At 44.6% G+C, this 18079-nt stretch overlaps 1 protein-coding gene across 1 annotated transcript in view; it reads right to left on the bottom strand.

The window, feature by feature from the left end:
- T265_00664 (hypothetical protein) overlaps positions 1 to 18079 on the bottom strand; it is a gene marked incomplete at both ends in the record, with an annotated part of 32316 nt that overhangs the window by 12903 nt on the left and 1334 nt on the right. Inside the window, 5 exons of the mRNA XM_009164492.1 lie at positions 3995 to 4169; positions 7639 to 7944; positions 12281 to 12628; positions 13098 to 13804; positions 17701 to 17807. Coding sequence (XP_009162756.1) covers positions 3995 to 4169; positions 7639 to 7944; positions 12281 to 12628; positions 13098 to 13544 — 1276 coding nt within the window. The remainder of the gene's footprint in view (positions 1 to 3994; positions 4170 to 7638; positions 7945 to 12280; positions 12629 to 13097; positions 13805 to 17700; positions 17808 to 18079) is intronic.

The raw sequence follows: 18079 nt of genomic DNA, 5'->3' as shown, positions 1-18079 counted from the left end.
GGCAGTATTTCAGCTCTGGTGTTTCCTTCGGGTGGTATGGAAGCTATGCACCGAAAGGTCGTTAAAGCTGAGCGATTTTTCTTAGAAAGATAGTGTAAACATATCGTTGTGCTGAAGAGGATTGATTACAGGTTGAAAGAAACGGGTTGAAGAAGCTAATGCTCCCAGAAGTGTTTACTAGGCCATCCGACCAAACGTATTCGAGATCCCCAGATCTTATTGCCCCAAGAAAAGCCATACAGGCAACTAGTGATTATAATCCCTTATGTAAATCCTTCAAATACGGGGTAACCAAGAGCTTGAAAATGAAGAACGCTGATGGATTGTGAAGGTCAAAGAAGTGGAGAAGGCTTGTAGCCGGTTAAAAGAAGACAAGTGTCAGCAAAACTACATGAGAAAAAGATGGAACGGTCGAGCACTTTAAAGAGGTTTTCACCTGGCTTCCTTCAACGTATCCTCTAGAAGAACCCAACAAACCTTGGCGGAAAACTCAAAATACCCGTCATCAACAACGGAAATCCAACAGGAGATGTCGGTATTCGGTGCGTTAAAGAGGTTTTCACCTGGCTTCCTTCAACGTATCCTCTAGAAGAACCCAACAAACCTTGGCGGAAAACTCAAAATACCCGTCATCAACAACGGAAATCCAACAGGAGATGTCGGTCCTTCGGTGTGAACAGGAACCTAGGTCAAATGGTGTGCATCTCATTCTTCAAAAATGGTGAAGGCCTGGTGAACAATCTGACGACCATACTTCAAAAGATTTGAAACGTAAATAGAATACCAGAGGAAAGGAGCGCCTTTACAGTGATTCCAGTCTTCAAAAAGGGCACACGGACGTCATGCAAAAACCACCGTGGCATTAGCCTGGTATCTATCGCAGTTTAGGTGCTCTCTGGAGTTATTTTACGCAGGCTGATCGATTATCGGACAAAATTGAGAATCAAACTGGATTTCGCCCTGGCCAAGAACACATCGACAATATCCTTATTAAACAATGCCGCTCCTTCAAACATTTCACGCTGACCGTTTTTCTTTATCTAAAAATATCTCTCCACTCTGTCGGTCGTCAGAAACTTCGGCAATGTCTGGTGATCAGATTTACGCTTATACACTTTGTGAAATCGAAATCCTGTAGACGGGTGCGAGTATACAGCAAGCTCTTGCCTGAGTTCACCACGTCTAGTGGTGTAAGACAAGGCCACCCACTCTCATCATTCCTCTTCGAATTTGTTTGCGATGTGCTACTTAAAATTTCCGTGCTTGTCTCTGAAACCTCGGAGGTCAAAATGCATTCGGCGCGTCTCCTCAAAGACGGAGTATGAGGATGACATTGATCTCCCTCCTTCAGGAATATAAACCATTTTAAATAACCCAAATAATTCTGCGCATCACACCTACAAAGTGTAAACTGATGCTACAAGATTAGGAGGGATTCTAGTCCAAACCTCATGCTTGTAGAGGAACCGATCGAAGAGGCAGATAAGTTTGTTCACATGAGCAGTTGCATAACCAGAGATACACTGATTGGAGACGATATCACTACTCAATTTTGCCAACGCTGCGCTGGTGCGAGTTATAGCGCTTTGTAGGTCACAAATGTGGCCCATAGGCTCAAAGGACGTGCAAAAACTGGCAGCATTTGATCATCGGCATCTCGAAGTATCCAACTGATCTGATGAGAACGTCTGGCCTTAGGGAGAAAGAGCTCTTCAGCACTGAATGAGATATTCACAGTTGATAGGTTACGCTAGTTATGACATGTACTCCACACGTTTGGAGACCGTCCACCTACGCAACCCTCTGCTGAATGGGAACGATTGAGAGGTGGACGGTTTATGATCTAGCAACGAAGTATCAAAACACTAACCAGCAAACTCGGTCGGGTCGACAACTTCAGCCTCCCTGGATGGGTGCCCCGGGAATCAGCTCACCAATGGGTGATGACACTGACAGACAGGGTGCAATCACTCAGTCAGTGGCGCTGGTTCATCAAGACTTCCAACGCGTAGCTACCTAGTTCACGAAGTAACTGGACATGCCATCGCCTGAAATGTTTGGCTTTATCTCCCATTCATCGGTGATCGCAACCATAGCAGCCGGGACCAACGTACGCTCGGTACACGGTTTTAAGTTCGGACAGCGAAATGCCCAACCGAGTGTCCTAGTTAAAGGGCAGGTCCGGTAAGCGGTGGGTTGTTTGTTCGGATCCATACCTTTCCAAATGTTCAACGTAGATGTACTGGAGGCTGTTTGTATTGGAAGTAGGCGCGGGCTTAGGTGTACGAAAAGTCAATGAAATAATGGCACAGGGGAGCGTCTTTTCACTTGATTCTAAAGGTAAGGTCGCTTCTCCAAGACTAAGGGAGTGCGTTTGCTGGTATCAGCAGTACGGTGCTATTACCGCTTCCTCCTAAATAAGATAATCACTTGGTTCCGGTTCGGTTTGTCCAACTGAGCCCAAAATGTAAGCTTGGGTGGCCAAAATTCCTGGTTACTGAAGAGACACGCAAGTATTCTCCGGGAGACTATATCCCTATCTTTTCGTTAGCTTGTGTGTTGAGTATGTTCACCTCTAGTATCTCCATCCAATGTAAATATGTGCACAGCATTGTGGGTGTGGTAGTCTTGATCCACATTTGATTACACTGGTCGAGTTAATGCACCAGTCCCATCATTCAAGAGGAATTTTTCTTCACTCAAGAAAGGCGAAAAAACATTCGCTCCTGCTTGTCCACGTTGCAACGGTCGGCAATTATAAGTCCCCTAACCGTTATCTCGGGGTTACAGACGCCCGCTTGATGGCTTCCGATATGACGCTGAAAGTTCACTGTAATACGTGTGTAACTTTACCTTGCACTGAGTGAATTTTAGATTTATCTGCCTTGCTGTATTCGTAAATAAACGTAAACAATTATTTTATACTCTTCATCTCTCACCAAATAAGGATCTAACCATTCATAGATTTACAGGCTGTCTTAGATTCCAGTCCTCACAGCATCTGTTTCATTAAGTACCACGGAAGACCATAGGTTTTTGGATATTGTATGCTCACTGGAAACTCAAACGGACCAAAAGGGAAGGGATGCCGGTGTTTACGCATCAATTGAGACTCATGAAAGCTGTCGGAATTCACTCATCTTAATCAGCTACATAATGACCCGGAAAGGTTCTGAGTTCATGGAGATCATTTCTTCCTGGTGCCATCCTAATCTGTACGAAGTAGATGAATAACATTGTTCCCAACGGTAATTAAGATCAATCCTTCTGACGACTGTGACTTCCACGCAAAAAGCGCAAACGTTACGCCATCAGAATAGGTAAAATTATTCTGGATTGTCAACAAGTTCATCTATTTAGAGATGGCTCAGTGTTAGAGAATGAACTTACTACCGGAAGGTCCGTGGTTAGAACCCGACCTCAGCATTTTGATCACTATAGTCTGGACCTGGTCAACCTGGAAGCAACTCAGACCCCGCGCGATCCTGGAGGTTCATGACAGCTATTCACAGTAAGGGTGCAACAGCGGGATGATTTCTTATTAAACTCATTAATAGACCATACGGCTAGGTCATTTTCGTTGAACGTCGAGAGAACTATCTGCACATCAAAAACCGTTTACGAACTTCCGATTCAATTGGAATGTAAATTACTCAGCCAAAGGCAGTTACGAACCATCTACCACGGTTGGGATAAGAGGATATCCATCACCGATAGTTATGGACAAATTCCAGTGAGGCAGCAGATGGCAGCCAATGAAGCTGAAAATAAAAGATGGTCGACCATTTCTGAAGAAACTCGCTTTTGAATCTAGTTTAAACTGTTCATTCATTTTGTTATCTACCACTTTTGTTTTTGTTTATGGAAATCCACAACAGATTGACGGCAGGGGCTAAAGGGACAGTTCAAGGGTAGAAATATGGGCGTTGATGATAGCTTCTTAACTAGGAATGCTCACATCACCAGTGTGCAGTGTTCGTCAAAGCAAACTCACCTTCGGGAGACATCCAAGCCGGGTTGTATTCGCGTGCCTTCTCATGGAACGAAAATTTGTAGTCGGCCATGTCCAGTCGCGCGACCAAAAATTCATCACGATAAGCCTGGGAATCACCAGCATTCTCCTTTCCATCAAAATCCACAAGGCCCACTTTAGCGATATCTTCGTCAACCTGGGAAGGATAAACGTAATCTGGAAAGTGCCACAGTAGTACTACAATAGTACAAACAGTAAAAATAGGAGACTATTTTCACTATTTCCTGTAGATAAACTAACCTCGTCAAACTCACCGAAATAAGGTCCTCTAAACAATTTCAAAACTCCTCAAATAAAAACTGACCATGGACCTCGGGGTCAGTAGGCTCACGCCTCAACGAATGAGCTACCTCGGGCTCAAGTGATCTTTAAGTGGACGTCTAAGGTGTACCATGCATTCTTGAATACGTAGGATGGATCGTTTTCATGTACTTCTACTGACATTTTTTGCAGAATCGCAAATACGCACTTTTCGTGCTAAGCGAGGTTGTTCAACTGTGGGACAAACTGTGGGACTTAAACTTCACCTTGTTAGTAGAACAGCTTTGGTTCCGTTCATCAAGTGATAATTATCTATCGTGGTGTACTGATACCTCAGTTTGTTGTTTGAACAAAGGGTGCATTGAACGCTTCCAGGGACGGGATACACGTGGCTTGGCGCACACCTAGCTTGTCCATGTATAACCAAAGTTCACATAATGTGTCGTTTCTGAAAAGTGACGGGTAAGCCTTGTGCTGTGAATAGTAGTGTTAACATTGTATTGTGACATTATTATTAGCTACTCTATTGGAATCTACAGTGCAGGTGGAGACGATGGAAGAGCGCCTCTTTTAAGGAAGAGTGTGTACATCTTTGTAAGCTCCCGTCGCTTACTGGCGCCCGTTTTACAGTACCACATTCAAGGTAAAAATAATGACTGCAAACTAAGTAAGGCTTACTGGAACACGAAGAACGAATAGATGAAACCGAGAGATAACGCGAACAGAAGCTATCCAATCTATCTCCAAGCGAAAGCCGAAACTATATTGATGCTGGGTGACAAACTCAGTCAAGCAAACCCGAATAGCTGATTTAATACTGTCCCACAAATTCTAACAGTTATGGGAGGATAAGCATTTTCGATTCCTTGAACAACTCAGGAGAACACAGAATGGCCAGTGCGGATGAGTTCATCACAAACAGTCTTGAGAACAGGCCGAATCCGAGCAATCAACCAGGAATAGGAGAATAAGAACTAAAATCACGGCATGGAGCAGGATAGTCGTGGACTCACACTGTCGCAAGATGTCACCCAACTGAGAGAAAAGGGGAGCTAAACGCCCGCCAACACACCAAAGACTAGGTTGGAACACGTACCCAGATAGGCTAATAGATGACAGGAAAAAATTTGATACTCTCCGTCTCAACCCGCCTAGTAATTGCGGTTTCCATACAGATACTGGTCACTGTTTGATCCACCAACAAACAAGCTGAGCACCATTTGTTGGCAACATCAGTATGAGACTGCTTTGAAGCCATCTCATCGTATCACAGAAGGCAGCTATGGAAAAAAAATTAACAGAAACAAAAATGTTCATCACAGACACAACTCCTGTAGTCGCATAAGCCCAAGTCTAGCAGATACATTGCCACTCATTCCAATTATTCACCTAACTCGCTCACCATTGGCAGTACAATCGTTAATTCATTCAGCCCCTTAAAAGCCAGTCGAACAATGTACAACGTCCATCTGGATCAGAATATGAAACGTTTCGAAAAAGGATTAGATTTAAGGAAAGGGTACTAAATGGCCTGATGGTCCACAAAGTCTCTGATTTACGGAAATATTTTCTTTGAACTTTATCACTTAACGAGAGAGACGCTGCATTCGACCTCGATTTATAGCTAACACATGTTTGCTCAAGTTTTACAGAAAATTAAATGCGGTGATAACACTTAGTCTTCCAGTGTGACGTCACAGAACAGTCCAGTAGTCGGGGTGGAGAGTTTGTCGATCAACCTCAAGTGGCGCTCTATCTATCGAGGATCGGTGTGCAAACTGATGCCCCACCATTGTGGTTATTCTGGACGTTCGATCTGCCTTCGATTCTGCTGACAGAGTAATATCTGGTATTACTTGACCTAAAAGCGTCCTATATGTCCAACATATGTTCTTAAGTTATTTGAGTCCGGGGTACCGTTACATTCCCCAAACCACATCCAACTAATGGCTGCTCTCCAGTTCTGTTTAACTCCATGAGCGAGAATAATCGTAAAACTGTTCCGTCATGAAGCACAAACAGTGGTGTGGTGACTCGTTTTGTAGATTACAAATCAAAAGGGGAATCATTGTTTAGGCAAAGTATGAGCAAATTTTGAGGGGATTTTCGCGGAGCTTGCAGGTGAAGCGACAACACGCGAATGTGCGTTCTGTGTATGTTCTACGGAGTAGAACATTGCCTCTATCAGGTGTACTATGCCTCTATCCAGTGTATCTGGTGTTTTCAAACGCTTCCAGAACTCGAGATAGCTTGCTAGTTTAAGAGCAAACTTAATGATCGGAAGGCGTGACTAGAACCTGACCTTTGCATGTCGACCCCTACTGTCTAGGCTTGAACCACGTGGCAGTATCTCAGCCCTCGTGTATTCTTCTGGTGGCATGGCAGATATACACCGAAAGCGTGTCACAGTCCATACACATAGGTGAAAAGAAACCAACAGCTGTAAAGCTGAGCGTACACTAATTACTGCTTCACGACGAAATAGTGACATGTCAGTCACCAATTCGCACTGGACACGCGCGCGTGTGTTGCAAGAATAGTCGTTGAATATGCTTGGAAAAATCGCACTCACTTGTTGAGGTGCACTTCTTTTCGACTCAGTGAACCTTTGTCCATCGTTTTAGATTCGCCTTACTTTAGGCCAACTACAATCGTGGGCACACCCAAGATGTTTGGAATAGGTGAGGCATTGTTTCGCCTTTGAAACATTCCTTCCCGGAGACTAAGTAAGCGAAACCGGTGCAAGTATTGAGAATGCGTTTGTCCTGTAGTCACAAAGCAGGACTTAGCCTATCGACAGGTGTTTAAAGCCAAAATGAGACAAAAGCTTATCAACTCGAGTTATGTTCATTCAATTCTAGACGATGAGAAACGGAGCGTGTCAATAACAAATTAGAAGACTGTGTATATGTCTTTGAAATCGAATGGTTTATAGATATATATATATATATATATATACCACCAATTACTAGTATCACATTGCAGAGAGAGGTGATGAGTTTTGAACAGTTTGTTGAGGGCCCCAATCAAGTAAAGGTAATCATAATCCTTTAGCTGTAACAACCCTTCGGTGCCTAGCTGCCATGGCACCTGAAGGAAGCACGAGGGCTGGAATACTGCCAAGATGCCCAAACCTATACAGGGGAAATCGTGGGTTCGAACCACGGTCAGTAAATTCGCGCTCTAACTACAGAGGCATCTCGGCCCACTCAAGTGGCCTTAAAAGTAGTAGCAGAAAAACTCCCTGGTTCGCAGTTCCCAAGATACGAAAACAAACCTCGAAAGTTCGTTGTCCGTCTTTGCGTGATGCAGGTTATTAACGACAGGGGGAGTGCAGCACTTACCATGACGTGCTTTGAGTTGAGCCGAAAATTCGGAACCTTAAGTTCGGGACTATGCAGATACTCCATAGCCTTAGCGATATCGACCGCAAAACGTAAAGCTTGTCGTTGACTGATTTCCACGCCCATCACGGTCCCGTCCACATTGGGTTCATTAGGTTGATGCAGCACGTCGTACAGACTACCATACTGCATGTAATCACTGACTAGGCACAGTCTTGGAGTAGCAGTGAATATGGCAAGCACGGGAAGAATATTGGGATGATTGAAAATGCGAAGGCGGGGAAATTCCTCTTTGAAGTCTCTGGCCTGTGGTGGAGAAGCGGAATTGACTAGGATAGCTTTGCTAACTAAAGACATAAAAAAGGTTTTGACATAGAAGAAGGAACCTAAGGCAATTACACTTTTTTTCGAATTATTAAACGGGACGAGTGAGTCTAGTCATCAGTCAACAGTCTACAGATAACGAATGATTTATGAATAATATCAACCAGCTGGATGTGCCTTGAAACAGTCGGCTGGATCGTACGAAAAATATCGAGCATCACACGAGATTTATGACTGTCAGGGCTTGATCAAGGGTGAACATCGATCAGGAGAAGAATGGAATTGAAAAGAATGTAAAGCCTACTCTTCCAACTGGCCGAACTACCCCCTCAACACACTGCACCACAAGGAGATATTCCATTGTTCTTGGCAGTGTTCCAGAGAGAAGACTGTGAAGTGTACCATTCACTCGAATGAGAAGTATATCCAAGTTGAAGTCTGTGCAACATCACATAAGAGACGAAAGCCAGACAGAGATGGTGAAACACACGGCAGTCGTATTCTTAACCACAATCAGAAAAGCCTCGCTAAATTGTGGACCTTTAATGAGCCAGCTCACAGTTTGTCTCCCTATCCGACCGAACAAGTCCGGGTTCAGGCAAGGGGACGTTTTTTTGAAAATCAAGTACTGAATCTAGAGACTAAGGATACGACTGAACTTGGAGTTCAAACAACTGACAAAAAGATTGGAGGTATGCTGAGGGTTTATAGTAATTCTAACCAGCATGCACCGTGCATTTGTTAACCGGAAGCCTGTTTCGACTTCTGCTCACACTTCGAATCATACCCTATGGTAACCGGTTGAACTAGATACAGTAATCCGCAAAAATACACTGATTAAGGTTGAAATACAGATAAGATATTGGAGTAAAATCCGTTATTCTAGTAGTATAGCACTGAGTAATAGCCACCGATGCCGTTCGCCGGTTTCCCTCAAGTAGAGGAATTAATATTCGATTGGTTGCTAATTGTGACTACTGGATCTAGTAGAAGTAGTTAAATCCGGAGGCAATTTGTACGTCGGCCAAGCGTTGGGTGCAGTGCAGACTATGGAGGGAAGACATGTGGGGTAATTGTTGCTCTATCAGGAATAAGGATGCTGAAAAGTTTTTGCAGTTTTTTCCATAACAACTAACCTATGAGACGCCGGCCTCTTAAATCACGGCTTCCATTTCCATGATGTCCAATATTTGTTTTTCAAATTATCCGGGTCAACATAGTGACGCACCTAGCATATTTATCCTCGAGACACGGTCAAAGGCACGCCAAAAGTACGAGGCAGCTCGCATCATTCATTATACGGAGAAACGAGTGGGTAATTTTGAGAACAAACAGTTCCACTGAAATCGGTGAATGAAGCAGGACCAAGTGTCGTCGTAGAAGCAAGATGATGCCAAGAATCTTTCTATTGTTAGTTAATTCTGTGTAACAGTTTGAGAAAAGTAAGTGATAGTCTGAACGAACATTTTAAACTGGCGCCACTCTTCCCACTTATTGTGCTTTCTTTAGCCGACATTTGTTTTTGTCAGCCCTGATATTGCAGATCAGGAACTTTGAAACGTACTGCCCGCTCGGTGCAACCGTTTTCCTCGTTTCAGTTGGGGACATAGATCGCCGTCAGATCAAACTGAAATTAGGTTGCGGCCCCGTTTTGGGATGCGCTCGACCAAACGCCGAACTCACAGAGTTTCGGATTTCGAACCAGCCCTCATTTGGCCGACCGGTTTGTTTGGCGTCCGTGTGCTGTCCAGAAAGCTTCCGCTTATAAACCGAATCTTGTAGGCAGTGAATGGCATAGTGGTGAATGGTGTTCTCCTTAGTAGCTAGGAAAGGAGCTGAATTTCAGCCGTAGCACCCTTTCAGTGTCCAGCTGTCATGTCACCCGAAAGAAACATGAGGGCTGAGATAATTTCAGGCCGCCCAAGTCTAGAAGGGAGCAGTAGAGATGCAGAGGTCGGATTCGAACCAGGGACCTTTTGGTCAATAATTTGGCGCTGGGCCATCTCGAGTTCACACAAGCTGCAACACGGCCACAAATCAGGGTATGATTTGACCCCATACACGTGTTCCAAAAGAGCTACAGTTGTGAACACATTATCGATATCTATAGCTAATTGCTATATGATTGCAAGACTGGTTACGGTTCGGAGGGAGCCAGTTAACGCTACGCTCATCTTTGAGCTGCAATTATGTTCGCGATAAATAGATGGTGATAAGCGTACAGTTGTAAGAAGAGATCGCCACTGTCAATTATGGGAGCATCAACATTAAGCCGTCTGTCGATGTGACCCTCATTCGTGTCGATTATTCCAGGCTTGGTATTAAAATCGCCAACTACAAGTGATAACCATGCATTTGGTCATCCTCAGGATTGTCGAAAGTGCTTCATAAAAGGCCTGTTTGAGCGTCATTATTGCAATTTGTTAGGACGCGTGCGGAGATAAGGAACAAATTTCGGGTTAGCGATCGTCGGTTGCGGATTCTGAGAGACCTGGTCTGCCTGGTTGCAGTCGACCGTTAAAAAGAATCCAGTCAAGCGGAGCGTCTTCAGCTTTCGTGGTCAGCGCAATACACAAACCATTGAGTCCATACCCATTCTGGACCACCCGACACCCGGATAGTAAACTGAGGTGTCTTGGACCTGGTCCAAATACATTACTGTAATGTTTTGTATACGTGCTTCGGAAACGGAACAGCCAGAGATTTTTCTAGGAGAAAAGAGTATCAGCAAGGTAGGTCTGTTGACCCATCTGACAAGGCGCGTGGATATTAAACGCCGCTGCGATGAACAGATGCCTCGGTGTTAGTAGTGCGTGTTTAGGCTTTATTTCTCTGGGCAGACAGCTAAGAATCGACGCTCGATTTATGGACCTACCAAACAGGCGGCGTTATGTTGGCACGAGCAGTAATTAAAATTAGAGCTAATAAATTAGACACTAGTCGTTGCTTTTGATCTGCGTGGGCAGCTGCTACTTCCGGTTGCCCAGGTGTCTTGGACCTGGTCCAAATACATTACTGTAATGTTTTGTATACGTGCTTCGGAAACGGAACAGCCAGAGATTTTTCTAGGAGAAAAGAGTATCAGCAAGGTAGGTCTGTTGACCCATCTGACAAGGCGCGTGGATATTAAACGCCGCTGCGATGAACAGATGCCTCGGTGTTAGTAGTGCGTGTTTAGGCTTTATTTCTCTGGGCAGACAGCTAAGAATCGACGCTCGATTTATGGACCTACCAAACAGGCGGCGTTATGTTGGCACGAGCAGTAATTAAAATTAGAGCTAATAAATTAGACACTAGTCGTTGCTTTTGATCTGCGTGGGCAGCTGCTACTTCCCGGTTGCCCAAGTCGAAGAAGGGGGTTGTTTGAGGTATCTTATCTTAAGCCTTTGATTCAAAAGACTGACCAAAAGGACAATGGTAGAAGGTGGGGTTTTGTTCCAAAAGATTGTCTCGGACTCAGGAGTCTGACTCGTATGGCAGCGGATAGTAGGGTTCCTTTGAAGGACTCTGCCTTCAGGCAATGACCAATCGGTCTGGCCAGCTTGGCCGCACGAGGGTGCATGGAGTAAGGCGTAACTGTTCGACTCCTGATGCTACTGCGCACATTAGTAGCCCTCTGAACAGCTCCAGGCTTCTTGGTTGTAGGGGCATTTCGACCGCACTGGACGATGCACAGGTGGTGGCAGTGGGTGGATGATCCGAGTGTGCAGAATTAGGGCCAACCGTTCCCAACCCATCATTTTTCGAGAGAGGACAGCACCGCTGCTTCCATAGATAAGTACATGTCGGTCTCCTGGAAGTGACACCTCACTAACTTCATACCCTATGAAAGAAGAAAGTACAGCTTCACCCTCAGATCGTCACGTACTACGATTACACATGGTAAGGGCTTGCTGATTTTTGTCTAGTTGTTCCCCCCTGGTCTCACTGGCAGCGTTAAAGCTTGAGGAACAAATTTTCAAACAGTTTTGCCCACGTGATCATCACACTATTCAAAACCGATCACCAATTCGTGGTAGTCATTTTGATTTCCTCCACCAGTGATTAACCATATAAGCGACCTCTACGATGAAGGAATTCATCCCCGAGTATCATCAACATCACGTTCCTGTAGAAATAAAGATGCGGCTATAAATAAGATCCGAACGTAAAGAGTAATCAGGATGTGGACATGCTTAAAAAACGCAGTTGGAGACCTGGGTGTAATGGTGCGTCCGAAAAAAACTCGAAATGGACCTAAAACGTTGGTAAACGAACATATGCTCACAAAGGCAAAACGCCTCTCTTCAGACATGCAAAAATATTGTGAGAAACTCACTTGCCGAATCGTGCAATTGCGTAATTTCAGCATTTTAACTACAACAGGGCAACGACGGAAGGAACCTTTCAGTACTTCAGCACCATGTCCATCTGCAAGCGCCCCTGTCAGTTCAACTTCTCGTGGATCCCACGACTCCCCATCTAACCGATAAAGGGTAGCATCGCGCGCCCTCGTCTTTGTTCCAATCCAGCTGGTATCCCGAAAAGGTTTGCGGCGAGACAAGTCATGACCGAGTGCTTCTGCTAATGGGGCCAACAGTGCTGCCGCACGTGGGCGGGCTATTTCCAATGGAGTTTCACCATACTTATTTTCCTGCATCAAACTGGCACCGTTTTTAATTAGATGCTGAGAGACGGGGAAAAGAACAGAGAAGACATAACAAAATCGACAACCTCAGTGAAACTCGAGTAAGCATGTTGAGGAATCAAACTGGATCTATCTCAAAAAGAAAAGGTTTGACAAGCTAATATAGGGACAAGTAGTGCGCATCTAGGTGCATATAGGGTTTTTGCCATCCTCCGCAGAATGAAATGAAATAAGAATTCCAGAAGCAATTAATGGAATATCAAGTACAGTTTGGATAACGCACAACGGATGTTCACAAATTGCGACAGATAGACCACAGTTATCGCATTAACCTGGTCACATCTCGATGAAGGCAATCGGAAAACCTTAGGTTTCTAGGAGCTAGCCAACGGCAAATAGACTAGCGCATTTGAACCTATTCGTGCGATAGACGGTGTGTTCATACATGACATTCACAGGCCCTACTTCAATTTTTTCGACTATGGATGAAATCAAAACATTTCGTTACCTCAGAGATTTCCAAATGATTCCAAAAGCACGCGTAGTGTAACGGCGTGTTACCATGCTCATTCGCCACATCAACATTGAAGCGATGGCACTTAAGCAAAAAGTGCACCACATCGATGTGTCCATGAGAAGCGGCTAAATGCAAAGCCGTGTCATCTCCCATGTTGGTCGCGTTCACACGCGCCCCACGCATTACCAGCAAATCCACCACCGCCAGACGACCTTCACGAGCGGCCCAATGAAGCAAACTGAATCGATGCTCGTCACCCTGATTCACATCGTTTTCAATGTCGTCCAACCACAGACGAACTTCTTGTAGGTTACCTTCACGCACATGAGCAATTACCGTTTCCATAGCTCCGCATTGAAGGGCTTTAACGTGAGAAAGCATAGTATAAGTAAGTTTGGAATCACACAGCAGAACGCAGAAACAGAGAAGAATTGCCATGTTGTATTTACAGTCAGTAAGTTATATGCAGTACAAATTAGCGTTTTTTATACACACATGGATTCAGTTTGAGTACGGGCATATGGGACACGGGAGTATGCGTGCAATCCTCTGTTTTCCTCAGTCGAGCTCGGACGAAGTAGGTGTCTTCTGTCGTCTCCGAGAATTCACATTGGAAGCCGAAGCGCTTGAGTTTCTTGAGAAAGGCCGGAAAAGCTCCTTCAAAGCGACTGGCAACGTCAACAATCAGCAATTCACCGCTGCAAAAGGAAGTGCGAAGACTTTGGGACTGAAAAAAAAACTTGAGAGTGCGAAGACTTTGGGACTGAAAAAAAACCTAAACGGGCAGAAATAGCTTTTGTGAGGCCATTTAGAAAAGTATACATGTTTCTAAGTACACACAGCTGTTTGGATGAGGCTGTCGTCATACCGCGAAGAAAGTGGAGCTTATGATAGGAACCTAGTTATCAATCAGGGGACATACAAACTTAGACCAAGTGAAGCGGTTGAATTACAAGTCATCTCATCGGGAGATATCCGACAGAAGAAACGTGATACCGAAAAAATGGATGTGCTGCTCATGGTTACTTCCAGAATACAGACGATAGATATGCTGCTGTTCGGGGGCCAGCCGTCCCTAATAACCGAACATCACATCATTTGGGCGCATGTGTCACGTGCAGTACACGGGCCAGACGTAGGCATGCCCTGATTGGTCAGAATGCCAGCCAATCCGAGCCGAGCACCTGGACTCGACGGTTCTCGCCCCCTCACGGACATTCTGGCACGACCTTGTGGAACACTCTGTGACTACCCTATATATATACAGTTGTAATGATTTTCCTTTGTCTCCATAAAGGGCTGTGTAGAGCTACCGTTCCTTTTGATATCCCATAGTGGGCGGAGCAGGAAGCCAAGGGACCGACACAGAGTTGCACGACCGTACATCAAGACATAACAGCTGCCAAGATCGCTTCCTCAAATAGGGAGTTCACATAACTAACAGTGAACTGCACGAGCAATCTAAATGGACGCCCCAATGGATTATACGATATGCAAAAATTTCAGACGCATTGAGTTACAGATTTGCTAGTTCAAAGACTCAAAGACAACGAAGGAATAGAAATATTCTCAGCCGTAGTACGAGTGTAACCGTGGATGCCACTGATGAGGCATGCAAGTAGTATGTGGTTTCCTGTAATTCCGCCTTGATCTAATGGAAGGTGGGATTTATTACGGAATTCGGGGAATTGCTTTGCAGCATTCGTTTACATTTGCGTGGGAGTCAATGATTATCCAGGAAAGTTCAAGAGGCTTTCAAGAAGAAGACGGATATTCAGTTTTTAAAAACAAGGCACATATGATAATTTCGCTATCCTGTCCAATAGTCTGTAACTGTTCAGTTGGTATTTTTCTAATAAACAACTCCGGAGCGAATGGCTTCTCCCTTTCCCGAGTACCCTTCCTTCTGGAGTACCGAGCTCAATTCCGACCATTCCATTATGCGTGCCTGCACGCGACTTTATTTCTCTTCATTGTCATATGGTTTTGTGTGGGTCTTCCGATGCAGAAATTTCCGTCACCATCGACAGTAACGTCGGTGTGGTAACACCGGGAAATAGCACTGGCAATACGACATCAAGTTAAACTGGTTCAACAAGGATTATGTGAAACGACTACATACAACGAATCATCTGACTACTCATGAGTAGCCAAATGGCTTACGTAACACAACACTTGACCAGCTGAAAGACCGTTTGCCCCAAGTTAGTTGGAACGGACAGACTGGGGATGACGGGTTACCAGACATATGCAAAATACACGGGTGGAATTAGGATTACAGCTTCTGAGGTCTTTTGCCATAAAGTTTCGTTTTGACGGAACAAATACTGGGTACCGTCACAGCCAGTCTCCCTTGCAGCTGCTCAATCAGTCAAAAGCCTGCAGCGCTGGCGAGCTGCATGTAATAAGCTTATCAATAAAGAACAATGTCTCGAAAAATGGTGGAAAATAAGTGGGCTCCAGTGAAGTTGATTATCTCTGAAATGTTGTCTGGAGTGACAGACTGAACGCTTGAATGTAACGTGATATCAGCTGCCAATAACCAATTCAGCGCAAAATTTCAACTATCGAACGCAACAAATNATCGACACAACTTTAATGCTTGTCGGTTCTTCCCACTCTGGTTTTCAAATCGCGGGCTACAAGAGTAATATCCGTGTACTCTGAAATTAGGACCAACTTGGAACGTTGATCGTAAGCGGGGCCCAGATTTTAGGACAGGTTTTGGGACATATACAGAGTGAAAGAAAAGATTTAGAGTTCCGGACCAATTACTTCAACAGACCCTGTAGCTATTCGCAGGAACACAGGCAAACAGAGCACCGTCAACCGTCATACTGGAAATGGCAATGAAACAGTAGGGCGCAGCCTCTAGATCATCCGACGGTCGGGAAGCAAAATGTGATAGAGCTGAGCCATCCTGGACGGCGTTTAAATATATCACCACAGTAGTCCTGTAAGTGCTTTTTTGGAGACGCAGCACAAATGGAGGTAAGAGTATGAGCAAGAAAAATTGGTTATGTTGGTGATAGTAGAGCATGATTAGAGTTTTCCGGATAGCTAGAGATGAAAGTTGATGAACGTGGTGGCAGGGTTAAGTATGGTATATGGAAGGGACTTAACGCTGCTTCTACGATGCGCAGGCAGATGTCACTTACGGGTTGCACAGATGGCGAAAGAAGGATCGCCTGTGCGATCAAAGTGTGTATGTTTTAGAACCGACATTTTTAATATGTCCCTACTTAGGGGAAAGCAGATTGCCGCCTCCATAAAGCATGGACATGCTAGTCTCCTCAAATGAAAACCTTAAGGCGCTCACACTTATCGCCGAGGACGTACAACTTTACTCTCACATTACCTCGAGATATGATGTGGGGGTGAAGGTGCCCATTTCTTTTCCTCTGGTAGCGCTCCTCCAACCTTCCTGGCATGGTTACAGCTGCAAGGGCTAAGTTCCAGTCAGCCTAGCCTGGGATAATATTACAACATGGGTTCTGAAGTTGAATTTGCTTATTGCCCCACTCAGGGAGTTCTCTCCTACGTTTTGCACCCCCTCAGAAGTCACTCACAAGAGCAAGGTGTACCTCACGCACTGGGTACAACTTTTACGTACCAAATTCTGTGATCCATTAATTGGCACATTCTACAGTTGCTCTGACTGCTCTGTGTAATCGTCTCGCGTAAAGCGTTCACTGATGTGTAATTCAGAAAAATCTCGTTGAAGTGGAATGAATAAATTTATCCTCTTCATGCAAGAACGTTTTGCACTTACGCGCTGAAAATCCATCTTGTGGTACATAACTTATGGTACTTGACTTGACTTGAAGCCGGGGTCTCAACAACCAACGTTCTAAAAAATGCACGAGCGCTTACTTGCGTTTCAACACCCGGTTGGCCTCGTATATGAAATCCCGACAATTGGTGCCCATAAGTGATAGACAAAAGACCACAAAGTGCAGGTGGGCCGAATTGAGCGGAGTCTGAAATAGTTGTACACCACAATGAAAACCAACAAGGCGATCAGAAACGCAAGCTAAAACACTTCCTGTCTGTTAGATTCTCGGAAAACCTTACAAATNCTTATCGCCGAGGACGTACAACTTTACTCTCACATTACCACGAGGTAAAATGTGGGGGTGAAGGTGCCCGTTTCTTTCCCCTGGTAGCGCTCCTACAACCTTCCTGGCATGGTTACAGCTTCAGGAGCTAAGTTCCAGCCAGCCTAGCCTGGGATAAGATTGCAACATGAGTTCTGAAATTAAATTTGCTTATTGCCCCACTCAAGGAGTTCTCTCCTACGTTTTGCACCCTCATAGAAGTCACTCACAAGAGCAAGGTGTACCTCACACACTGGTACAATTTTTACGTATCAAATTCTGTGATCCATTAATTGGCACATTTTACAGTTTGGCTGCTCTGTGTAATTCAGAAAAATCTCGTTGAAGTGAAATGAATAATTTTATCCCCTTCATGCAAAAACGTTTCGCACTTGCGCGTTGAAAATCCATCTTGTGGTACGTAACTTATAGTACTTGACTTGACTCGAAGTCGAGGTCTCAACAATCAACGTTCTAAAAAACACACGAGCGCTTACTTGCGTTTCAACAGGCGGTTGGCCTCGTATATGAAATCCCGACAATTGGTGCCCATAAGTGATAGACAAAAGACCACAAAGTGCAGGTGGGCCGAATTGAGCGGCGTCTGAAATAGTTGCAGACCAAAAATGCTATCAGAAATGCAAGCCAAAACACTTCCTGACTGTTAGATTCTCGGAAAACCTTACAAATTAGATGATCGGACTAAATAGTATTGTTGTGAGCGGTCGAATAGCCCATTTATTGCGGATGGCATCCACAGACACATTGTCTCATTAGAGAGGAAGTATTTGTATTCAGTATGTTTGGGGTGTTGCTAAACGAATAACTGAGCTTCGCCTTCAGTGAGAAGATTTGTTGATTGGTTAAAGGGTAGCT

The sequence above is a fragment of the Opisthorchis viverrini genome, assembly GCF_000715545.1.
Source record: "Opisthorchis viverrini unplaced genomic scaffold opera_v5_6, whole genome shotgun sequence".
Taxonomy (NCBI): domain Eukaryota; kingdom Metazoa; phylum Platyhelminthes; class Trematoda; order Opisthorchiida; family Opisthorchiidae; genus Opisthorchis; species Opisthorchis viverrini.
This window is presented reverse-complemented; position numbering and strand designations above follow the sequence as displayed.